The sequence below is a fragment of the Acanthochromis polyacanthus genome, chromosome 16 (genome assembly GCF_021347895.1).
Source record: "Acanthochromis polyacanthus isolate Apoly-LR-REF ecotype Palm Island chromosome 16, KAUST_Apoly_ChrSc, whole genome shotgun sequence".
Classification (NCBI taxonomy): domain Eukaryota; kingdom Metazoa; phylum Chordata; class Actinopteri; family Pomacentridae; genus Acanthochromis; species Acanthochromis polyacanthus.
In genome coordinates, this window is record NC_067128.1 from 13,963,087 (window position 1) to 13,989,867 (window position 26,781).

A 26,781-nucleotide genomic window follows, 5' to 3' on the forward strand; every position below is an offset into this window, starting at 1 on the left:
CTGAGGCTACGATCATGAACGACCTATCATACACTAGAGGTTTGTAAAAGTTCCTAACAGTTTCCTTCTCAGATCTTTTCATAAAGCTGCTGACAAACACTTTTAGGTAGAAACAAAGAGAACTCCTGAGATAGGAGAGGGAGTGAAGTCGACCCCGCTTCAATGGATGACATTGGGTTTCCACTGAGAATGAGGCCTGATAGGCAACTGCACAATAAAATATTCATCAAAATACAGAAAAGTAAGGAACAAATTACAGCAAAATAAATGTAGTTGGGTATCTAAGAATTTTGAGAAAGTAAAAATACACCGTGACAAAAATAGTCTGTTACAAGAAAGAGAGCTGCACTGAAGATGTACTGAAGTGTAAGGAAGTATAATGAAGAAAATGTATTGAAAGTTTCAAACATCAAAGTGAAAGGAAAGCAAAAAAAAACACAAAAAATGGTCACTGTGACTGGTAGACAATTGGTACTCATATAAATTGAATTTTCCAATTATTTGTTTTGCCCGACCAGCAGTAAAGCCCAAAAAGTATTCAGTTTTGTGACATAAATAAAAATAAAAAATTTCACTCTGTGAGGAAAAAACATTAACAGTTTGACAACTTATAATATCATTTCCATTGTGCTGTTTTGCTTTGAAGTTGTTTGATTCATGAAATTACTCATCGGCAGAGTTGTCATTAAAACGCTCCAATATTAAAGAAAATGCTATTCTGTACTCAATCGTATCATTGTGACAATAAGTCAGACAAACTTCTTTATCATTGTGTCTGGGTTTTGATATTTTAACAGTGGTTCAGTGCCGCCACCATAAGGTCAAGCAGGAAATTGCAACCCTGACTTCAGTTATTTTCATCCAGCACACTTCATTTATCACTTTTACTAAGATAGCTAATAAAAGCGTTTTTTTGATATTTTGGCAACCTTTCTGAGGAAACTGAGTTGTTCAGTGCTTCATTGAAAAAAAACTACATCATTTATACAGAGAGTTATCTGTAAAGGTATGTTTTCAGGGGTTAAACAGCCACCATCAACATATAACTATCATTATCATTCTATATGTTCAACACACGGACACACGGACACAATGAACTGCAACATTTTACTGAGTGCTAGCAGCTCTTTGTGAGCCCAGATTCCCCAGGACTATAATATCCCCCAGGGGCTACTGTCTGCACTAAAAGGCTCCCTGTGAATTATTCCCAAAACTGAAGCACTTTAAACTTAGAACTAACGTGCCCCTTAGTTTTAAGAGTCTCTCCAACTTTAGCCTGCAAGGAGCTACTTTTCAGCCTCAGGGTGTTTTGTGAATTCGGCCTCAGGACTGTACTTCTTGTGAAACACCGGTAGTTAAAGTTACAAGTTTTGCAACTTTATTTGTATCAAAATGATAATGAACTTCAGGTATAGGAGCATTTATTTGCAGAATTTCTGTGTATCAGGCACACTGAGGCTTCAGCTGCCACTTTACAACACTGGACACTGAGAGGGTATGAGAGGATGAAGTCAGAAGCACATCTTTAATTCAAGCCCTTAATAAGATGTAGCAGCGAATGTTTTGACAGACAGCAGGTCTTCTTCAGAGGGGGATGAACCAGTGGCAGTCAGGACTTTTAATTAGCTGACACCCAAGCAGCTAATGACAGCATCTCTGGAGCGCAGCACTCTTCCTGGTGGCAGCAGTAGAACTGTTAGCAGCAACTATTTGTGTGCACTGTCACATTTTGGAGATCTTATTCAAAGGGTTTGAAAAGTTCATGGTGAAGCTGCTGCTGCCAGCTACATCTGCAAAATCTGCAAAGTATGTTTTCTCCCATGAAGTCATCAGGATCTCTGTAAGTGCTGTAATTCCTAGTATGAAATTTATGGGTTATTTCCTACAGGTCTGGTCCAAAAAGAAGCATATTCACCACACCTGTCAGGAGGCTCAACGCTGTGGACTCCATAACCTGCCAGTGGGCTTAAAAGGCAAAAAACAAAAAAAAAAGCAAAAATAACACAACGTATTTAAGCCAGAAACTGTAAAAATAGAGAGAAATATTTCATTTTGAACTCTCAAACAATTCCTTTCCGTTGGAAAATATTACCAAATCTAAGTTCTAAACTGCAATATTTTATTAATTTTCGTCATTCTACGAATCTTGTTTAAATCCACCATAAAAAAACAGTAAGTACAACCAGATATCACCATGATCATTGATTAAGAACAACATTAACAATGTTCCAGCTCCATTATTGGTCTCCATCACTTCCTGAGATAGATATTTGATTATTTAGTGGCTAAATGCTCTATAAGATGAAGCCGACATATCCTAGCTAGTCTCTGAAGCTCACTGTGTTAAACTCTACCTACTATAAACTCAAACACAAATGGCCAATCACTACAGTCATCTGGGGAGTTTCACACACTGGTAATTCAACGTAAGCACCTAATTTGTTTTTTTTGGCTCCAAAACAGAAAAAAAAAATATTTATGAATGGTGCTGGATTTAAAACATCCTGTTCGAAACATGCACACCATATAAACTGTTGTTGTTGGTGGCCTCACTGCCTTTAATCAGCTGTATTTACCTCACAGTGGCATGCATATGCAGCCTGATGTAATTAACTTCCAAAAAACTCTAACAAACCATTTAAGTGAAGTCACCTTGAAGACAAAAATCACTTCAAACAGAATTAAAACCAAACCTTTCCCCCTTTTAAACTGCACCAATACAAACATCTGACGGAACAATTTATCTTTTCTTTCAAGAGGTGTTGAGTTTCCTTAATTCTACCAGCAGCTCTCTTCAATCCTTGAGCTCCTCACCTTAAACTTGTTGCCGACGCTGATGAAGCTGAGCTTTCCAGCCTTCTGCTTGACGTCTTTGCTGTTGTTGGAGTTCTCGAACAGTTCACGAACAAAGCGGTCCTTGGACTCACTGACCAGACACGCCAGAGACATGTGCAGAGCGTCGTTGTTCTTCTCCACAAACTTGGTCTGAAAAAGGAATATTTTCAAACAGAATCAGGAACATGTTGTCCAACTCCTGAAATGCACTGCCTTGTCTGTTGTGTTTTAATGTGGCGCACAGTTTCAATTTAAAAAACCTATTACCTTCCTGTCCCTGCTACATCTGCTCACTGTACAGCAGAAGAATAACATTCAGAGCGACAATATCAGAATATAGAAGCAATATAAAACAGACAGCGCAACGGTAGTGTTTCTGTACGGTCTTTATGATTCATTTAAAATCCCCTCACAGCTACGTTGGGTCTATTCCGCAGAATCTCATCTAGTCTGAATGGTCACTTGCTTTCATGTTAAAAAGCTGTGGTCAGGAGTGTTTTTTTCTGCAGCCCGCTGATCAAAGAAAAAGAAATAAATTATTTTTGCGTGACATTAATTTCAAAGATGGCTGCAGGAAAGCAGAGCGTGTTTTGTGAACGCACCGTCTCGTAGCACACGGCTCCTGCAAAGTGTCTGATAATGAATCCTTCATCGTCCCTCACGTTCCTGTGGACGGCCAGCTTAGACTTCCTGGGAACCTGAGGGACACACACACACACACACACACACAGAACATCACATGTGTGAACACGTGTTGGTGCGCACACACACACACACACAATAAAACACTTAGACTCAGCAGAGTTCCTGCATATTTTCCATTTACAATGGCAAACTAATTCCAGGTCCTGTCAATCACTCACTGCTGGAAATGAAGATTAAGATTGGGTGGCGGTAATTTAACTGTCAGCTACACCACATCACTCTCAGGCCAAACGCTATTTTTAACTGAAACTTAATGGATTGGCATCAATGTAAAGAAACCATGATTAAAAGAATGTGACCATGGATGGAATATGTCAAAAAATAATTCTATGACCTGTGCAATCTGACACACTGCAACACAATAGCTCTGCCCTTAATTCCACTTTGAGGAAGCTTCTACATTCTCAGTTTTGGTTGACGATGTTGAAAAGTTTAAAATTCTACTTCTTAATGAGGTCCTATTAAGAAAAAAGGCTATATTCTGGCAGCTGGGACCAGAATCTTAACAATAATGGGAAATAAATATCCCAAAAACTTGCAACTTTCTATAATCAATATACAGTTTCTAGCCAGAATTTCATATTATGTGTATATTTTGGGAGCTTTTTAATGTGTGATGCCAGATGTTTACATTTGCAATAACAATAAAATTACCTGTACATATGATAAAATAATACCATCATTCAAATAATCAGGCTTAATTTTTAACAAACGAATGAAGAGTTGACGTTTCTTATATCATTTTACGTAAAAGATCTTACCAAAAAAACTGTTGTAAAACTGGTAATTAAGTTGTAAACTGTAAAAAGATCAAACATATTGTGTGTAATATGTCTTTTTAAAGCGTACATATAAATGTGACAAATCTTTAATGTTAAAAAAAAGGTATGTCCACCTATAAAATGAACAGATTTACACTTAAAAAATACTTTTTTACGATTGCACATGCAATAATAAACAGTATAATGTCAGTTTTTAGTCATAACTTTACAGAAAATTATTGTATATGTCCTAGATCTTATATTTACGTTACTTCACATTAGACAGGTTAATTCACAGTCAACTGTTGTGATATTATTGGTACTTTTGTGCAAAATCTTGAGCTGTTGCACTGAACTGCTTTCGATTTTTTACAAAAGCAGAATCATAAAATGAGGGACAAGTCAGTAAAGCATAAAAAAACTAAAGCCACAATTACTTGAATAGTAGAACAGTTAAATTCCCAATATTTTCTTGATTCGAGCCACACAGATACATATATTTGCTGCTTGTTTAGTCACATATCATAGTGACAGAAACATGTTTTGGGCTGTTGGTTGGAGAATATTCACCATTTCAGGATGTTAGTTGGGTTGTGGGAGGCATTGATGGGCTTTCTGACATTCACATTAACAATTAATTGGCAGGACAAGAATATTTGGAGAAGGTTTGATATTTTTATTGTCTCATCTATTTTTTCTGTTTGATCATTTCTTTTGCCTTATTAGCAGCTTGCACTTCAAACTGCACCAACCTGTATAAACGCTGCTATACAAATGATCAAAAGTTTGTTTGATTGATTGAAACCAGAAGTTCATAACCTGACAAACATTCAGAGGAGGTGGAAGCACACTTTCAGAACAGTCTGCAGTCTCTCGGGCTGCACTTCAGCCGACTCTGTATGTAGCCTGAGAGGTAACACCCAGGGCACAAACAGGTTGGCAAATCACTTAGTGCTGCTTGTTTACAGGCTTAGTGATAAATAAAGGAAACTGAAAGAAATGTTTCTACATTTCTATCAGCTCCTCTATTCTTTCATCTGGATTATGACGCTGAACAGTGAGCTACAACAATTGAGTTTTGAGTTTTTATTGAGTAAATCAAAATAAAAAAATCGACTCCCAGTGTACATTAAATGCTTGTGTCTTATTTCAAACGGTTTTCAGAACTCACTATAAAAGGCTTGTTGTTACAAAGACAGCACCAGGCATTCCAAAGCCTTCCTGTTTTCTTTTCTTTTTTTTTTTTACTCTCGAGTTACTTACAGTCAGGCGGAAATGGTCCTTGTGTTTGTTGTGAACAGTGTCGGTAAAGTGCTGGTCACTGGGTTGAGGTAGACGGTTCTCTTCGTCCAGGATGTCCAGGATGCCGACCAACTTCGCCTCCACCAGGTCTGCAGAGAAAGTGGGAGAAGCGTGAGGAAAAGATACGTGGCCTCCAAATGAAGCTGCTCACAGATCACCTGAGGCTGCTGGGCAACGTGACCGATTAAATTAAGGAGGGTTGATGTAGACGATTAAAACCTTAAATGAAAGTTTAATCAGATGGAAAGAAGCATGGAGATTATAACGGTTTCTCCTTGACCTGATCTGACTTGGAAGGTGATAGGGAACGAGGACCTAATTCACTTAATTGTAATTATCATTATTATTATTGTACTATTATAGTTTAGTTCACTTGGAGGATGAGAAGGTTTATTTTATGAACATGGTGTCAGGAGAGGTCATTTCAAAATTCAGCAGGTTTGGTATCAAAAGTCTTGTGATTTTACCTTTAAAAAAAACTTGGTGAATTAAACCTTCAGTGCTGAGCTGTGGATGAACAGCAGCTTTATTTGCAGACATAATTAGCATCCAGCGCTTGTTTGACGGAGCTGAAGACAACCACTGTTACCATGTCTTCAAAGCCAGCTTGTACACTACTTCTGCTCCATCTGCTACAAAAACTGTCAAATCCACCATGGTACAAATTTGTCATACATGAAGGATACGAATCTGTGGTGCTCACTCGACGTCAACTCTTGCTCATGTTGGACATACAGTAATTTTACACTGATTAGTAAAAAGAATATGACCACCCTTGGCTGATACACTGTTGGTCTTGTCTTTGGTGCCAAAACAGCTTCAAACCACTGAGGTCTGGAATTCTACAAGAGCTTCTGCATTGTTCCCAATACAATCATTAAAAACTGAGTGGCTATTAAACAGAGAATATATTTTTATGAGTGTCACAAAAGTCTGCAATTCAGATTTTGGAAAGTCTAGATGACCAATATGTTCATGTTAACTATCCAATCATGCCAGTGAAGGCCCCAGACATGAACACTCTTTATCAACTTTACTGGAAAAAACAGCTCTACTTGCAATACTCATGGCCTTGAATGCCAGAAAGACACATCTGCAGTTCACCTGCATCTAAAGGATAAAAGGAAACATTCTGGTTTTGAAAGAGAAGTTAAGGAAACTTATCTATGCTAAACTGGAATATCCATCTCTAAAGAGAGAACCGGTCTATGACACCACTTATCAGGTACTTACAGTGCAGTCCTGAAATCCCTTCCCAGACAGTTTTACAGCCATTAACACCTCGAGGCTCATCAACAACATTAACAATGCCTGAGACTCCCAATCAGTCATTTAGAACTCAGAAAGTCTCTTGAATGTAAGGTGAAATGTATTCAAGAACTAAAAAGTGAAGTAAAGTTGCCTAAAATAAGTAAAGAAATCCATAATAGAGGGGTTCATTGTGCTTAATAAAGCTGGGTATTTCACCCACATGGAAGTACACTCAAAATGGAGCCAAATAAATACAGATACTACATTTACAGCAATATTACAGTTACAGATCTCTCTTTTCATCTACCACTGCTATTTAAAAAAAAAAAAACGCCCACATTGCAAAGCTTTTCAAAATCCTCCAATTACATCATTTTGTCATTTCTCTCTACCCTCATTTCTATTTCCCTCTGTTCCTGCGTAAAAAACATGAGTAAGTAAAATGTAATGCGTCTGATCCCTTAATGAAACCTCTAGTGTTACTTTGAAAGATAAACCTTTAATGTTTAATAAAAAACATGGGATCCTTTTAAAAACTCAAACCAAAGAAATCGGAATCAAAAGCTGTGAGTGTATTTGATCTTGCTTTGTTCATTTTCATTTTATCTTCTTCGGTTCGTCCATATTGAGTTTTGTTGTTTTGATTTATGTGTGTGTGGTTCTAGACTTTGGTGCTCTGCGTTTGTGTTTATGTATGGTTGTAAATTCCCTTAAACTGAAAGTAAAGTAAAAAGATCAGAGCCAAAGAGACCTGACAAACATCACTGTGAATGCTAAAAAACAAGCTGCACGGGCTACAATGCCCATATTATACAGATTTAAAGGTTTAGAACTGATTTCTGGTCTACTACAATGTATTTACAGGCTTCACTCTTTAAAATTACTTTTTTTTCTTAAACTATCACATCTTTTCTGTTTTAGCTCTCTTCTCTTTAAGGCCTCCCTCCTGCAAAGTCCAGTCTGCTCTGATTGGTCAGTTGATCCAACAAAAGGGAGATAATGTCAGCTGCACATGGAAAACTTCAGCTCTATGAGTCAAGGCAGAGAGGTGAACCTTTAACAGAAGCAGCTCCAGTGAGGAAATAATGACAGATAGAGAGGAAGTTCTTTGTTTGACGCCAAACTAGTGGCTGGTCTGGTGTTAAGTAAGAGAAGAAAAGCCTGGTTTGAAGGTGATGCATTTCAGGCAGGTAAGGAGCAGCGTTTTAACTCTCTTTGGTGTGGACTTGTAAGTTTGGAAACTTTTTACATGCACAAAAAAGCAGCTATATGACACACTGAAGGACAGAGACAAAGCAAAAAAGCAGAAAATATGGGCTCTTGAAACAAAAGCTCCCAACACTGACAGAAAACAGAGCCGAGGAGGAAGTTATGCAGGATGCCTGAATGATTCAGAGGATGACGTGAGGCATTATTGAGAAGATACGATTACCTACGCATGTTAGAACAAACACAGTCTTTCTGAGTAATGTTTCCTGATGTGAATTGACAGAGCAGAGGCTGTTTGATACAGACTCCTACTCAAAAACTCACTCCATTCTACAAAGCAAGGTCAGTGGAGGCCTGAGCACAGCTGAGCAGCAGCCAGATTCTCTCCTGAAAAACCCCAGGAGACATCTCTTCATCTATCCCTCCATCCCTCTGCCCGCTCTCAGTCACAACATAAACACGATGCAGAATAAAAACTCAGTTTATTAGTATAACGGCCTGAGCCTCCATGCATTAACCCTTTAAGCTTCAGTCAATTCCAGCCGTTTTCAGTACAAAAAAATCGCTAATATTCTATTTTTAAATAAAAAAAATTACGAAAAATACAGGGAATATTGGACGCACATCGCGAGGTGCATTTCCTTGAAAACGACCGATTCGTGGATTTTATACTGACTTCAGGACATGTTTTGGACAAAATAGTTTACTGGCTTGTGTTGTCTGGATGTAAAAGGTTGGATTATGGCCGTTTTTTGTGGAATCTTTTTTTTGTGTGTAATAATAAACCCGGAAATGTGAGTCGCGCTGTGTGCGTTGAAGCCGTGTATAGAGAACGGATGGATGAATATTTGTTTTTGTCGGACAAATGTGTTTTCTCACCCGCTGTGGTAATCACATCTGAAAGTGATTTATACCGGTGGATTCATGAGAATCTAAGCTTTCCATCGGCGTATAGTGTTTGTATAATCGTGTTTGCAGCCGTCGGACATTCTTGAAATTCCTATGCAAATTAGTAAGTGTACCGCCGGCGGTACACCTACTACGCACTGAAGCGTAAAGGGTTAATGATATTTTCCACTTGTTTCTAAGTGTTCATTTCTACGTTTTCTTTCATGCTTTAATAGATCTGCTGTTTGTGCAGCTGTAATTTTCCGCTACATCAAGGGACATTTTTATGTTCCCGGATTTGAGTGCGAACAAAGAGATGTGGCTGCTTTTACAACACGCAACAGGAATCCAAACAAGCAAATACATTTCAGTAATCTACAAGCCGATGCACAGAGCTCATTTTAAACAGTGTGTGCTGGCCCGACTCCGGCTCCCCTCCAGCTGACTCTGCTGTAGTTAAGCTTCTCATATTGATGCTATTTCACAGAACCGGACATCAGCAAAAAGCATAATTAACCTCCCGTCACCTCTTATCACCTCACATCTATCTCCCACTCAGTTCATCGAGTAATGAAGACACATTTCAGTCAGGACAGGAGTTCACGTTCTCTGGGCTTCGTCTTTCTGCCTCTTCACTTTGTTCGTTCCGGAAGCAGCCCAGAAGGCTCAGAGGTCAAACTGTGGAGAGGCAGCTCTCGTGAAACTGAGGGCGAGGAGCCAGCAGCGCATTAAAGCCAATAATGAGCAGCATGCCGACGCTCGTAAATACAACTTTCAGTGATGCCTCAGCCTGACGAATGAAAAAACTGGAAAAACTGTAAACACGAAAAATACAAATACAACTCACTGAAACCTTCAGCATAGATACTCAAGAAATGTTTGTATAAAAGAGCTGGAGAAATGATGTGATGCATCTTTCTTTATTATGAGCAAAAATCAATCTGAAGCGCTGGCTATTAAGTCCAAACTCAAACACCAGGTCAAGGTCGACAAGTGCCAAGTCAACAAGTCATGAGCCACGTTTCAAGTTGAGATAAAGAAATTGAAGTTCCGGGCGAAAACCTTCAAGTTCTACTCTTCATTCTAGACACGTTATAGACAAGAGCTCAAGGTTAAAACAGCCTCATGTCAAGACAGGAAAATTACAAATTATGAAATACTACACGTGCAGGTAAAGACAGAAAAGCTTACAGAGCAAGGCACGAAGTCATCAACAAGTTCCAAATGAAAACAAAGGAAAGTTCCACAAGAAAGTTTCACAACGAGAAAGGCAAATCCCAAGACATGGCCCTCTTTGGGAACTACAAGTTCAAAACCACACAGGAAACCCAGTCAACATCAAGTCCCAAGTAAAATCTGACAAGAGTCAAGTACAAGTCATAATATGGAAGTCACATTAAAATCTTTGACCATCAAGTCCAATCCAGTGGAAGGTTTTCAACTCTGAAGTCAACTCCCAATAAGGATTGGCAGGTAATTCCAAGTTAATTCCAAAGTCAAAATCCAACCGTTCTATGCCAAGTCGGTCCGTGTACGTCGCCGTCATTCTATTTTCGATTTGGGGTCAAAACACCAAAACGGATAACGGCCGTTTCCCGTTTTCAAAACAAAAATCGGAAAACGGAAAACCAATCCGTTTTCCGATTTTCTTTTTTCAATAAAAACGGATATCAAAAAACAAATTAGAAGTTAAATTTCATTTTTTGATATCCGTTTTCTAACTACACTTTTGCAAGACAAACATCAGAAATGACGATGTACACGGACCCACTCTCCTAGAACCAAATCAAAACATAAATGTTGTTAACCCTTTAAGCTGCAGTCAATTCCAGCCATTTTCAGTACAAAAAATCGCTAATATTCTATTTTTAAATAAAAAATATGACAAGACATACAGGGAATATTGGACGGGCATCGCCAGGTGCATTTCCTTGAAAACGACCTATTCTTGGTAAATATACCGACTTCAAGACATGTTTTGGACGAAATATTTTACTGACTTGTTTTGTCTGGATGTCCAAGGTTGGATTATGGCCGTTTTTTGTGGAATATTTTCATCTGTGTGTAATAATGAACCCGGAAATGTGAGTCGCGCTGTGTACGTTGAAGCCGTGTAAAGAGAAAGGATGGATGGATATTCGTTTTTGTCGGACAAATGTGTTTTTCTTACCCGCTGTGGTTATCACATCTGAAAGTGGTTTATACCGGCGGATTCATGAGAATCTAAGCTTTCCATCGGCGTATAGTGTTTGTATAATCGCGTTTGCAGCCGTCGGACATTCTTGAAATTCCTATGCAAATTAGTAAGTGTACCGCCGGCGGTACACTGAAGTTTTTAAACTGCACAAACACACAGTGCTTCTCTTACATGTTAACGTGCTTGGTGGTAGGGTCCATGCAGGGATCTTACCCTTAACCCTGCCCTCACAAGCCTTGACATTTCTTGATGACAGGTAGCCGGTCATCATTTTGCGGCCAAATGATGATCCAGTCTGGAAGAACATTTAATGTTGAAAATTGTGTATTCTGAGCAAGAGCACCCAGAAGGTGGCGATGTTCACATTATTACTATGACATTCAGATATAGTGGATGAGATTGTTCACAAAGTATATAAAAACTAGGCATGCAATTATGATAGACCGCTTCGGCAGTGCTGTTCTGACTATTACATTTATTTCTTAAGTCACCCTGCTAGTCCTGTGAATAAACAGCCCAATCTCACGAGGATTCGTGAAACTGTCACGTAAGTTTTAGTTTCGGTTTCGTGCGCACCAACACGATTTCGTCATGTTTTTCGTGCCGCTCACCACGAAATGCGCACCAATGTATTTTAAACGGCGGACTTTTCGTGCCACTCAGAACGTATTTCAAAAGAATGTGTATATTATATTTTTAATGTAAAACCGTGGCGAATCCAACGCTATATTTTGCATGACATCGTCCCTAAACATAACCCTAACCATAACCATAACCATAACCTAACCATAAGCCGGTGGTACACTTACCAATTTGCATAGGAATTTCAAGAATGTCCGGCGGCCAGCGGCCGCACACGCAATCACACAAGCAGTATACGCCGATGGACAGCTTAGATCGTCATGAATCCGCCGGTATAAACCACTTTCAGATGTGATTACCACAGCGAAAAACATTTCGTGGTGAGCGGCACGAAAAACATGACGAAATCGTGTAGGTGCGCACGAAACCGAAACTAAAACTTACGTGACAGTTTCACGAATCCCCGTGAGACCGGGTTGGAATAAATAAGACAGCAGTGAAATCCATTGTACCCAATTTGCTTGCCCTTTGGGGTAACTCTTGTAATATTGGGCTATAAAAATAATAAATAAATAAAAAACGGATATCAAAAAATGAAATTTAACTTCTAATTTGTTTTTGATATCCGTTTTTATTGAAAAAAGAAAATCGGAAAACGGATTGGTTTTCCGTTTTCCGATTTTTATTTTGAAAACGAAAAACGGGAAACGGCCGTTATCCGTTTTTGGTGTTTTGACCCCAAATCGAAAATAGAATGACGGCGACGTACACGGACCCAAGTCCTAAGTCGACGCTCAAAGTAAGCTAGTGAGCCAAGTCTTAAGTTAGGACAGGAAACATGAGAATAAAGATTCAAGAGAACAATTTTAAGTCCCCTATAGGCCCCAGGCAGAGATCAAACAGTTCAGGGTCAAAAGAGGAAAGTTCCAAGTGCTGAGTATTGGTCAGGCTCTAATGTAATAAATAATAACAAGTGAGAAAAACAAGTCACAAAACAGTCTCTGCAGACCAGGACACGGTAGTAATTCTTTGACCAGACTATACATTTTGACAAGTTTACAGCATCTGATTAAGATGATGTTTCTACAGCTATCTGTGTTTGCACAATAATTCAGTGCTGAGACTTTATAGGCTGATAACCCGAGTGGTAGAATCTACTAGATGTTTTTTAGGAAGACAACCTCAATTTAGTTTTTGTGTTAGTTTGTTTTTTTCAGTTAAAGGACCTTGAAAACCACACAATTAGATCTAAAGCTTAATATTAAAACACATACAAGAGAGCATAAAATCCAAACCAGACTGTAGCAAAAGAACCACAAAGTAAATGTCATTTTCTCCCAAAACACCAGATTCTCCCTCCTGTTGAAACACAATCAACAGGTTACACACTACTCTGCAAATTCCATCTGTGTGTGCACGCAGGCCTCATCACGTAGTGAATGCTGCAAGGAGAAGGGTTTCAAAACACACACACTGCATGCACGGGAAGTTTTTAGAAAGCACGGTGTGTTCTACGCAGTTATACAAATAAATAAATATTCAGCACCTATGCAGAACTCAGCGGCACAAAACTGAAAGATGAACAACTTCAGCTGCTCTGCGTGCACAGTCGTGTGTGCAGAATGATGAGTGGCGCCTTCATACCTATGCAGTCTTGATTGTCGACATAGTGAACCTCGTTGACTCCGAGCCCCTCCCTCTGGTACAGCTCTTGCTCCTGGAATGCAGATATTTCTAATGAGAAACCATAACGATATTCACAGCATGTACAGCATTCGTCTAATGAGGACGGCGACGGCTCCAGTTCCACCTGGAGGGCATGCTAGTTCCCTAACAAAAGGCACTTGGGCCCGGCTTTCTGCTATTACACTTTGTGTAAATGAGCATCTAAAGGTTACGGCTTTCATGCTGGATGCTGCTAGCAGATGTTTGGGGGCTCCAAGTCTGTACATGATGAGTATGAAGGTAAAATGGCATGTGGAACATTTTGAAAAAGACAGCAGTGCTACAGAATGATGAAACGAAAAGTCAAACAGAGTCCAAAGCGCTTTGTGTTAGCCTTTGTGAGGTTTAGCTTTCAAATTCACAGACGGATCAGTTGGTAAGATTGTAGTACTGATCCAAAACCTTGGTTTCTCCAACTCGACAACAATCACACAGCCATTACAAAACAGTCTGGCATGCAAGACCTCAGGGTCGACAGCTGAACAGTGTTGCTTTCACAATTTCTTTTGTCAGAAACACAGCTCCAAACGATAATAAACCAATTATGGAGGCTGCGACTTTCCAAGGTCGACAAATGCCCAGCGTTGGCGGAGGTTTGAGGACTTCAGTTCCTTCTAGTTCATTATGCAATGACCTGCAGTCACAAAAATGATATATGGAGCATCATTATTTTCCAAAATAGAAGTCTAGTGTTTGGGTGACTTGGACAGCAGCAGTTTTCATGTCAGCTGTTGGTAATGACTGTTCGGGTGCTGAAGAAGTCTACAAATGGAGAGATTCATCTGAAAACAAGAAGTTGGAGGCAAAAAAAAAAAAAAAAGAGAAAAACTGCGACTTCTTCTCCAAATTAAGTTCCCAGAAATCAGTAAGAAACTTTCTGCCTCATAATTCTGAACATATTTGTTATCTTGAAGTTGAAGCATGCAATCATCTGGAGTTTCTTGACATAAACAGTAATCAACCTGAAGCATATGTTTATATAAAATGGAAAAATCAGACTAAGAATCGAAAATGTTGAAATGTTGGGGCTCAAAATTGAGAAACCCACAATTTACTTGCATCAAGAAAGGCATTTAAATCAGAGTCTAAATCCTGAGCCATCCGAAGATGTTTGCTTTGATTTGCTGGTGTTTACTGATGGATCTGAGGCAGCTGATTTTCACTGAGTGAAACTTGCTGAATGGCAGCTCTCACCTCTTTAAGGATGCGCTCATTGAAGAACTGCTGTAGTTTCTCGTTACAGTAGTTGATGCAGAATTGCTCGAAGCTGTTGTGTTCAAAGTACTCTGTAAGGCAGAAGAAGCAGCAGTGACAGTCAGTTAAGGACGCTGTGTCTGACAAGTTACGCTGTTGTACATAAATCATGCACTGTCTAATTTGTTCATTGGTAACTCCAATACAGATGCCAGAGCAAAATAAACAGTGAAGTTGTCAGTGTGTCCTTGAGATTGAACATCTATTTATTTCACTCGCAGTTTCACGACATGATTTTTGAAACAATGCTCACTGGTGCAAGTTTCCAGTGTTCCAGTATTTCTTCTTTCTGTTTCTGTCACCTTAGATGGGTCTCTTTTTTTTCTGGAACTCCTTAAGACATCTCACAGAGAAGCCTTTAATTTCATTTTCTCACATATTTTTTGCCAAATGGATTTTCTCAAAAACTTGGCAACACTGACGTTTGTATCCTTAAGACTTTCTGTGGCAGAATTTTCTGGTTTAGTTATTAAAATTAGATAAAACAATAACTCAACACATGTGACGTTGACCTTTTAAATGTCATTATTATAATTAAGAGGCCTAAATGGATACTTACCAAAGCCAGCGATGTCTAGGACACCGATGAAGTTGGCAGAGGAGTCGAAGGGGAAGCACTGGTTGACTCTGGTCACCACGTGGTCGAACAGGCGGCTGTACACGGCCTTCGCCAAGGCATCCCGAGCGTTGTTGGCCTGCTCGACTTTGAGCGGCACTCTGACAAAGGAACAAAAATAGTAGTTTAAAATCATCCCTTGTGTAATGGTGATTGAGAGATTTTTGGCCACATTTCAAAAAAATATTAGTCGTATTTGTGACAGCTTTTAAAACACCAAAGGACACCTTGCAATAGTACAAAAACATCTGCAAATCAAGGACAAAATAAAAAAAAGTGAAGTGAGATGCATACAGTACACTTCCAATCATAAAGTCAAGTAAGTTACATGATGTGTTTCAGTGAAGTTCCTGACTCTGCTCAGTGGGGCCCAGGCTTTCATGGTAACAGCCGACCACTGTCTAAATGCAGAACTGGATGGTTTCTGGTCTTTGTAGTTCATCATAATGATTCTCCGTTTGGAGAGACATCCCAGCATGACGAGATGAATTGGAGGAGATGAATGGAAGGCTGTCAAATTTCTGACCCAGCTGACAAACTACTGGGCAACCAGATTTTAAATTGCCACTCCTGGGCACTCACATAACTAGTGTAATGGAGAACCCACTGCTGCTTCCACAACCCTACCAGCACTTGTTAAGACAATGGTTTTAACTCCACAAAAGTCCGCCAGGAGTAATTTCAGTCTGCCACTATTTTACACTGATTCGTATGTAAATTATATGTGAGGGACTTTTTCTATTGAGCAATTGAGTCAATAGTACACCTGCAAAGGACATTTTCTGGAACAACTAGTTGCTACAGATGCATTCTGTCAGTGCCTAAACAAATTAAGGTTCAATATCCAGTCCTCAGGGACACACAGACACTTCCTAACTTGAATTTTCTCTGACCTCAGCCTCCTTCTTATTGGTTTCTTGCCTAATGTGCGAAACTTACAAATTTATGTTTACACTGCTGTTCAACATATTGAGCTAATTGCCCAAAATAATTTGAACTGTAAACATAAATCGGTCACTTGAGGATCAAGCGAGCCCACTATTTCACTTGCAGACCAAGACTCAGTTAAACGAACTGGGCTCGCCTGGCTTTCCAAGCAGATAATTGTGTTATTGACAGCTGGGGAAAGAGAGATTGGGTGTGAGGTAGCGGCCATAAAATGGTGACAGAAACCATAACCGGCAGCGAGCTCTGTGGAGGTATTGTAATTGCTTCTGACTGTGTGCAGGCGCGTGGTTCAATAGCGGCAGACAAAAGGAGTGACCCGATCGTGGGGGCTAGATAAAATGTACCGCATTAATCTGCTGTGAGGCTGAAGTTTCTGAACAGGCTTTACCTCCGGACTTTACTTCAGCACGACTGCAGTGCACTCAAGGACACACCGGGAAATAACTGCGCACGAGTGGCACCCGGAGACTCCCAAAGCTTCGAATAATGACTTCCAAAATCCACCTCCCTCCTCGTCTCCAACTCTCTTGGCGACAAATTATCTCTTCTGCACATACCCTTTTTTTTAAGCCACGTGTGATATCACAGGGAATGGTGGTGTCTGATCCCTACAGGTTCCTCATGGTATTTTTCTAACACATTTTGCTTTGATTGGATGCCCCACTGTGCCAAGGGCAGACCCCCTGCAGATGCTATCTGTAATTTAATCCAGCATCTGCACTCTTTGCATCCCCATCAGAATTCACGATGTACAGTGCAGCATAGAAATATAAATATACAGTCCTGTGTAAAACTGTACATGTTTAGATTCGAATCCATCACCAGCACCAACAGGGAGGCGTTGGAGCACTCCTAGATATATTCTACTGGATGAGCATAAACAAACAGCCAAAGTCATAAAAAAAACACCTTCAGTTACCACCAGTCGTGCAGCAGATGGTCTGACCCCTACAGAGTCCACATCCCAACTGTGGCTGGTTCTCCAAGATGCTCGCAACAACCTACCTGGCAAGCATCTTGAAAAACTGAAGAGAACTAGTGCCGTTTTAAAGCCAAAGGATCCTCACGCTAAATATTGATTTGTCTTAGCTTCCTCCTCTTAACTGCACTTTGAATAAAAAAAACCAAAACACTTCACAGCATATTTTTAAAGCATTCTCACCTTACTTGAAGTGCCCACGATCGCAAATACATATATTTCCTATTTATTCAAGTGCGTGTGTGTATATAAATGTATTCATATATATTCAAGTGTAGATGTACACAGCAGTGTTTACCTGACACCTACTTTCAGTCAAGTGAATAAAGATGTAACATTTCAGAGTTCAATGTTTTACCAGTAGAATAAATCATTGTGTAAGTATGAAAAAAGGGAGGGGGACCATCAAGTTTACAAAATTCAACCCGTCGTTTGAAATGTCTTTTATACAGCCTTGACTTGTTCCCTACATTCTTGCTTTTATCTGTACCCTTTGGTCTTGTTTTTATGTGTACTTTGAATTTTGATTCCGTTTTTTTTTTTTTTTTCCTGCTGCGAGTCCTGGTTCAACATCTTATTTGAACTCCAGACAACATCGTGCTTTCTGTCGAAAACAAGCAGCACTCTTTTTCCCGTTACCTTTTGACTTTATGTGTGGGGAAACATATAAAATTATCCATAAATGTGTTGAATTGCAATTTCCATCAAACACTGGGTGCTTTTCTTTATTCTAACTGAGGCTTCCATTTGTCCTCTCTCCTCTCGTGACCTGGAAATCGTTTGCCGTCCACGATCATGGAAGATCTTCTAACTACTTAAAATGCACTTCAAGGAGAGGAGCAGAGAGGAGGCTTTAGGAGGAGCTGAAAGTGAGGAAACACAGAGTGGAAGTCTCTTATCAATTTGTTTGATGTGTAACTGCTGCACCGTCATGGTTGTGGGTTTGACCGACATGTGATGCTGCTGTGCAACATGTCAGAGGTCACCAGTGTCGCTTAAGATCGACCTTAATAAAGAAGTGATTTTGCAACTCTGTCCACTTAAATTATCATCTTGCTTCCTCACTGAGCGGCGCCGATATGTCGATATGTGACACAAGCACAATTAAAAGGAACCCATTAGGTACAAACTCAGTGAGAAATGGAACCGGCAAGTTTATGGAAGTCCTTACAACTAAGTTTTACGTTCTCCTTCACTGATCTCTGTATTTTACATACATTTTCAACATGAGAAAATGTATTCTTGCCCTTGGAAATGGCTTAATTAAAAAAAAAATATCATTTAGGATCTGAACACAAGATTTTTATGTAGCTTTCAGCCACGTCTCACATCTGATTTGAATACCACAGTCGAAAGCTGCAGAAAATGTTTTTATCTATTTCTTCGGCTGAGTTATCTCATCAGACTTTGCAAAAGCATGCTTATGTACAAAGAAATTGGTATTTTGCATTTTAATGTATAATGTTAAGAGGATCAAGTGGTAAAGATTAGACAGCATTTAAATATTCTTGGACTTGTAGCTCGGAGCAATACGAGAAAATCAAACATCAAAAAAGTGTTTAAGCAAACAGACAAAGCTACAATCACAGAGCGGGGCTCAAAATCTGACTTATCGCCTATCAACAGGCCCGCAGCTCCTCAGCTTCACCCCTGCCCTCTCTGCACTACCTGCCATGTTTAATTCATGTCGCCGACTCCTCAGAGCTGGAGCAGCTCAGCCAGAGGTTTTAATACTGCGGTGAGGCCCTCTCATTTAAAAACCGAGAGGTCTAAATGCCAGGGCAGCATAATGTCAGAACACTAATCGTACAAGCAGCCTAATATGTATTCCCTATGAGTCTCTGCACAGAATGTTTTTTCTCCTTCTCTCAGTGTAATTACTGATGTCGCTTTGTGTAGGAACCGTGCTCTCTGAAGAAGCCTGCTGGTCTGCAGCTGCTCCTCGACTCCACACTCAAAGGCTCAAAGGCACCACATGGGAAAAAATGGATTTCAAATTGGGACTTCTGAGCCATAAAAGAAGTGTTCTGATATGTAGCAGAGAGATATTTTAGCTTTGCATTAAAATATTCTGACTTCTGTTCTGCTACACTGCATTACACAGCATTCAACCACCACTCATTTCTACACATTACTGCTTATCGGCAGGTTTCAGTTGAGAGAACACGAAGCCAGCCAAACTAGATAACCTATTTTTTTCTCTGTGTTTTGGCCCTTCAGACATACTAAGAGGCCACTCAGACACGCAAAAACACACAACTTTTGAAAACTCCATCCACAGTGGATGAATCTGAAAATGTCTACATCACATTTTAGCACGTACTGGAAAAAAGATCACTTTTGGAAAACAATGACACGGTTATTTTCATAGCACCTTTCTAAAACAACGTTTCAAGGAGCTGCACAAAGCAGACATTAAAATGGAAGCAGACAAAACTCCAAATGTATAAAGGACAAGGACAAGTGGGTCAAAGCATGGTAAAAATATATAAAGAATGAAGTAAAATATATACGAACACAATACGATAACCTGAAGTCAAGCAGCTAAGAAAAAGAGTTAATACAGCAAAAGGTTTGCTGTAATGTTTTGAAAGAAGACGTTTTCACTCTGAGAAGTCCACATTTTAAAGGCGCAAACAGCTAGGTGACTTCATTTTACAGGGAGAAATTCAGGAGCTGTTAGAAATGTCCTGCCAGACGACCTGCAACAAATATCAGTCTCATATGGAGTTAAAAGATCACAAATGCAACATGGGGCTTGGAGGTGTAAGACTCTAAAAACAACAATAAAACCTTACAAGCCAGCAGGCGAGTAAAGGCTAGCATGAAGTGGAGTAATATGGTTGCTTCTACTTAAATGTGGGAAAAGCCAAACAAAATAAAGTGTGTCAAAGTAATCGATTCTGGAGGTGGTAAATGCGACTGACCTTTTCTGAGTCTGGAAAAGAAAGAAAGGACTTGACTTCCCTAAGTTGAATGAAACGGGACTGTACGACCTTTGTCATCTCAGCCCCAAAGACAAACATGGATCAAAAGCCACTACAAGATTTCAGGCCTCATTGCCGCTTTGACATAACCAGACGTAAAATGGTGGGTAATATTTGTAGAACTGCAGGGAACGAATAAGATGATTTCTGAACTCTTTTCACATCAATTAATCATCATAAATTTACACTGATAAATCAGTACAGTCCTCCATAATACCAACAACAAGGTCTCATTATTTCAGTTTGCAAACACTACATACGTTGGTTTTCTTTGTCATAAACACTTAGCTTTGCAAGGTTTCGTATCCAAATGATGCAAATAAATGTATTTTTGCATGTTACACAGTGTGTGAGAGTCAGAAACTTATAGAAAAGACTGTCTGCACTGGCTTCTAACCTGTGTATTTAAACTGTGAGGTTTAGTATTTAGTTTGGTTGCTTAATGTAGACAGAACTCTCGCTAAAGCTTCCAAAGTTCCAAAACCCACTTTTATCAAATTCGGTGGTTTGTTAAGCCTAATAACCATACAATCTCAGCAAGAGAAACTTCATTATAATTGGCTTTTATTCCCAACAATTTTTGCCTTTTACAATTCGGAAGAGTCAAAATAAACACAATTTAGTGCAGCACTTTTTTTTAAAAACCTCTAAATTGTACTCCTACTCCTACTTCCAGGTTGGCAGCCACTTCTCTTTGCAAATGAAACACTTCAAGAAAAACATGTTTTTTATTGGCGTGAGATCAAGGCTGCAGTCACCTTTGAAATGGCCTCAATTCCTTCTGGTATATCGCAATGACATGTTGACATTTAGAAGTAGTGCCAGGGTGTTGCATTAACATATTAAGGAGAATTATTGGGAGAAATTTCGAAGGATATGAGGCCACAGAAGTTTCTGCAGGTTTGTTTAATGGCACATCTGTCTGCCAGGCTGACAGACTGATCCCCCTTGACTTCCACGAGCCATTACCTGTCGACTCCCCTCAGCAGAGTCGTCATGATTGGAATCTTCCATTTTCTCTTTGCCCTCCCACTCGTTATCCCCCTCATCCCTCTGTCTGAAATTACACTCACGTCAGATGGTTCCTGTGCAGAGTTCAGCATCGTCCAACCCTGCCTGCCTGTCTGGGTTTGAAATCTCTCTCCCCTCACTCTTTCACCACCTTTTACTTTATCTGATACTCAGTCCGTCGTCACTCTCCGTCTCCTTCACCTGCATCGCTTTACCCCTCCACTAGACATTCTTGACATTTGCACTCCATCTTTCTCTCTAACTCTTCTTTCTCACACAGAAACACTTAATTCCTCTTCACTTTGTAGTAACTCTATTCCCCGGTTTTCTTTACCTGACTCCTCACTTTATCCACTAAATCATCCAAAGCTAAAGACAAAAGAGGTCCTTTGAGACTGCAGAACTCCAGAATGGCACATTTAGGCATTTTCAGGTTTTGTTGGTCTCCACCAACTCTTGAGGGAAATATGTGGTTCTGATAAACATTCCACTTTGTTTACCTCCCAGTCTCCACCTATGCTTGGCCACTGTTTGGACTGGACAGGTAGTGTTTCTTAGACCTTTTTCTCAGTAAGCAGGTGATGGGTGCTACTGAAAATGCCACTGCAAGAGCAATAAGCATGAACCAAAGGAGTAAAGTTGTGGGCAAACAGCAATGAGCTAAAAGATGTTGAACTGTAAAGCTCAGGGTTCATGACGAAGTGGGGTGGGATGTACTACAAGTGACCCCTTTTACATTACAGAGCACCATCTGCCTCGTTGTCAATGCAAAAACATAACTATGGCAGCTTGAATGACTTTGTTCGATGAGGGTAATAATTTCCTCATTAAGGGTTTGGGTTGGTTATGGAGCTATTGTTTCTGTGCTTCAAAGAAACTGACATTACCTCAAAACAAACATTTCGATTAAACACTGCCATTTGGTTGACCCATCCACCACCCCAATCTCCTCCCTCAGCACACTGTGGCTCTTCAACAATGCCACTTTTTCACTTCCCTGCTTACAATGTCTATGACTGTGCTCGAACATCTTCTCCTTCATCTTTCTTAATTTCTTCCTCAATCATTCCACTGATGCTTCTTCTTTCTGTCTGAGAAAACTTGAAATAAATGTCAGAAAATGTCCTCATGTGACTGATTGGTAATTCACAAAAATGTCAATTAACACGTGTCTCTGTCCACCACTCATCATAAATAATAGATTGAGAAGCGACTACAACATTTTTGTGAATCTGGAGTTTAGGTTCCGTTTCCCATCAAATGTTCCAGGTAATTTGTTCTACTACACTTTTAAGAATCAATCAGCCTCTGCTGTGAACGCTGGAAAAGTGGGGCTGTTATCTGTTAATTTAGTTTGCAAAGGTGTGTGGCAGTAATATGCTGATGCTGCATTTACACTGCCAGAAATAAAAACAGAGGAGGAAGCAGAAGCAGGTCCTGCAAAGTCATCACTTATTCCAAATCTATTATTCCATTTTTTAATCCACTGTTATATACACAATATCTGTGCTGGGTGGTTTACTACTCATGGGTTGTGAGTAGAGTTTGGTGTTGGGGATTACTGTATGCTTGAAAATAGAAGACACTTTTAAACTTGTCCTGTTGAAAACGCTTCTCTGAGGTACCATAAATCCAAGGAGAACAGTGCAAAGCCTGTGAAGTGAAACATGAAATATAGGAATACATAAAATCCACATTTGTGTGGCAACATTAAGGCAACCAATGACCCATAAATCAACACTCTGGAGGAAACGCTGCTATACCAGCACTACTCTTCCCATTTAAAAAGAATATCTGATGTTATGAGCACACAGAATCTAGTTTTCAAACCAACTTTCCAGCAAAGAGAAAAACGGCTTTCATTGGTAATTCAGGAAATCCGTGACAGTCAAAAGCACAAAAAGAAGAAGAGGCAGCAACTTGATTAGAGATGGACACAAATGCAACATACATCTGCCATTTTGCTGTGCATGATGTCATTTGAAACATTCTGCATGCATCAAATTTGTCATAGAAATAGTAAAGATACTATATAGTAGCTGTCATGTGCTGATCCAAGAAATCGAAGTGGCAGAATTGCTGCTTTTTGGCTCTTACAGATGCTAGAAAACAGGACAGTGTCCTATTCCAGTCAGTTGCCACAAGCTGGCAGAAATTACATCCGTCTAGACAGTGCCAGTGAATGGGGCTTGAATGGAAAGAAATAGATGTGGGTGCTTTGATGGCACCATTGTGTGTTGCCTTTTAGAGTCCTTCAAGACCACAGAATGTATGATTTTATCTGCTGAACATCAACATCAACCTTACCAGACGAGACAGAAATCATCTTGTGACACCAAAGTCATATTTATAACTGAATGCATGTCTCCACGTGTTCTCCACAAGCGTAAGCTGTCATTACACGGTTCTTCAGAGGCGCTGCATTGACACATTGGCACAAGTGCAAGTAGTAGTAACAACTGCCGAAATTCAAAATGTTCATGTGTTTGGCTGCCACAGAGTAGATAAATTACCTCATTAACAAGACAAATGTTTTCTAGCTTCTCCACAGCAGCCTTAAAATCCTCAAAGGTACCTGACAGCGCTGGTGACACAATGAGTCAGTTTGTTGACTTGTTATTAAGCGACTCAGGCTGGAGTGCTGCGACAAGTTCAATATGTATTTAATGCACCGTTTGCTTGATTTATTCTGAATTGTGTCATCATGCAAAGGCATTCATTCAGCCTGAGTCATGATGACCTGACATTACTGTTTGACTAAGAGATGAGGCACTCTCCATATATTTAGAGACGCTCTGAATAATGAGTGCATATGTCTTTGTGTACAATCAGCGGAAGGGAAATGTTTGGAGACTTTAAAGGAGGGAAAACTTTCAGAACAGGATAAGGTGTCACTTTCCTACAACTACCAAGAACACGAGGGGTTCAAAACGTTTACAGGGGATGGTTCTGCCAAAATTTCTAGAAATATCTTTATATCATGTCTGCACAGCAAATACAGTGTGGTTAAGGTTCTGCAAAGACAGTAGTTATGGAAAATAAAACTGGACTGGGTTGGATGGCTGCATCAACATCTGCTATGCTACATTTAGAGTGGTGTGGAAAAGGTATTTCAGATATCTTACATCAATCCGGTTTCGGTATTGGCCCAGGCCTGGGATCTTTCTGCATGGAGTTTGCATGTTCTCCCTGTGCATGCATGGGATTTCTCCAAGTACATCGGCTTCCTCCAACAGTCCAAAAATATGCTGAACCTAACGGGTAATTCTAAACTGTCTGTTGCTGTGAATGTGAGTGTGCTTGTTTGTCGCCATGTGTCGCCTTGTGATAGATTAGTGACCTGTCCAGGGTGACCTCTGTCTTCACCCTAAGTCAGCTGGAGTAGACTCCACCCCCCACGACCCCACTGAGGATTAAGCGTTGTATAGATGATGGATGGATGGACGGACGGACGGACGGACGGACGGACGGACGGACGGACGGACGGATATCATTTCCCATCATGCAGTACCACCAATGAGGCATCTGATGGGCCTGCCATTAATTATGGACAAGAATGTGAAGAACTGGAAAGATGGCTTATGGAGCACTGTACATCTACCATCAATTTACTCACAATTACCCTCCCAATCAGAAAAAGGACACAAGACTACTTGGTGTTCCGTGGATGTAAACTGAGCACTAAAGAGTAGTAGGGAACCAGAAACTGAAATTTGGAGTATTTGTATCCATGTAGTATGCATCCTGATCACTGGGTTTTTGGTTTGGCCCAATATCTGACTGAATTTTTAATGTAAACTTTGGTTATTTGTTGTAAATTTTTTTTCTAGAGTTGACTGATGTGCAAAATGTTCACATTGCAGATGTTAGGTACCATCATGAATGCGAAAGGAAAGAAATGCAATAGCTGTTGCTTGGCTGTAAGCACTGATAGGAAGCAATCATGTCAAAATTTGCTGTGTCTCCTCTCATTGACCTGACATGAAATCACATTTGTTAAAGGAACAACAACACTTAAAGGCCAAAATGTTGTTTTTGACTTTGGCATCAATCCCAAGTGGGAAAATGCAAAAAACATTTTTTTGCTTCCTCAAAATGAGGTTGTGAGTCAATGTACCAAAGGCAGTCACCTCATTTCACAATGTCAATGATGGACAAATGATTCTGGGCAACCAAAAATCTATTCAACTTTTGTGAGGCTTTGTCTGATAATCATCCATGGCAATTTGGGTGAAGATTGAAAAAAATGGACAGGGACAATTTGGTGGAAATTGAGGTCATTATGCTTTGAACTCAGCTTGATCCAATGAATATAACAGAATTTCATTTTTGAAAATCAAGAATATGGTTCAAAAGTCTCCTGCATTAACATATCTCCAACTTTCCCCCATGGGTGGCCCAAGAATGCTCAAGACACAGACACGAAACTTAAAAGTCGAGGGACTGTCCCCATCAGTGTGCCAAAATTCACAACTTTTTTACCATATGGTTCGAGGGGTTGCAACAAATTCAAACAACAGAATAATGAATAAAAATGACGTATAAGAAAAGACAGAAAAACTCTGGGTGCCTATGAAGCTTCATTGATTGGTCCCTTATAAATTGAATGAAAATATATAGACAATACAGACAATTAGTGACAAAATCTCGTTACTCAACCCATTTCTTAGACCTCGACATCTGTAATTGTTTGTAGCTCAATCAATACATTCTTTCTTTTCACTTGTCTGCTTCTTCCAACTTCTTTCTGCTTCAACCGGCAGATGTACATGCACACACAACAACCAAGTTACTTAGACAAATCAGGTCACACAGGAAATCCATCAACATACTCACTTGCATGTAAACACCTTAACTCGCTTTCGATTTGCTTCACTGTCATGGCACATAATTAGATTTCTGCTCCCAAAGTTTACAGAGCAGAAATAAGACACAAAAAGGGAACAAAAGGACAAATATCTGATTTTAATTCTTGCTCTCTCTAAATCCCATCTTCCTCCCACGCTCCCTCACTCTCCATCTCCCCCTTTCTCGCCCTCTCTCAGCCACACACCGAGAGCCGTCTGCACTTCCTCCTTACATAACCCAGACAAATAAATAACCAGCTTAGGTGATGCAGTCAGTTGGCGGGGCTCCAACCTGCCGCCTCACTGGAATTCACCCGCTGTTCTCATTTTATTCACCGTTACCAAATTATAGCAATAATCTGCGAAATTTTCATATAAATGAGCAACAGTGCGGATTCGACAGTGTCACCATTCTCAAGTATAAAGCAAAAGTGGGCCATCTTTATCCAGTTCAGGAAACCTTCCGTGCTCTAAATACTTTAGAATCTTATGCGGGGGAAAGGAAATTATGCGTTTTATATTTTTAGTTGGTTTGGACTAAAAAAGCACAAAGAAAAGCCTTCAGAAACATGACCAGCAGAAACACCACAGTGCCACCCACACTCTCTGATTGATGGTTGATCTTTACAGCACACAATGTCAGTTGACGTGCAGGAATTGTGAATGTTACAGTACAGCAAATCT

General features: G+C 39.9%; 1 protein-coding gene across 5 annotated transcripts in view; it reads right to left on the reverse strand.

Annotated features, from left to right (window-relative positions):
• The window catches only part of LOC110962927 (unconventional myosin-VI), a 206,092-nt gene that overhangs the window by 84,612 nt on the left and 94,699 nt on the right, over window positions 1-26,781 (reverse strand). For all 5 annotated transcript variants that reach the window (XM_051960537.1, XM_051960540.1, XM_051960539.1 and 2 more), the window contains exons 13-18: window positions 15,269-15,426; window positions 14,650-14,741; window positions 13,375-13,447; window positions 5,565-5,692; window positions 3,438-3,533; window positions 2,815-2,985 (exon numbers count right to left, since the gene is read on the reverse strand). In XM_051960537.1, the coding sequence (XP_051816497.1) occupies window positions 2,815-2,985; window positions 3,438-3,533; window positions 5,565-5,692; window positions 13,375-13,447; window positions 14,650-14,741; window positions 15,269-15,426 (718 nt within the window). The remainder of the gene's footprint in view (window positions 1-2,814; window positions 2,986-3,437; window positions 3,534-5,564; window positions 5,693-13,374; window positions 13,448-14,649; window positions 14,742-15,268; window positions 15,427-26,781) is intronic.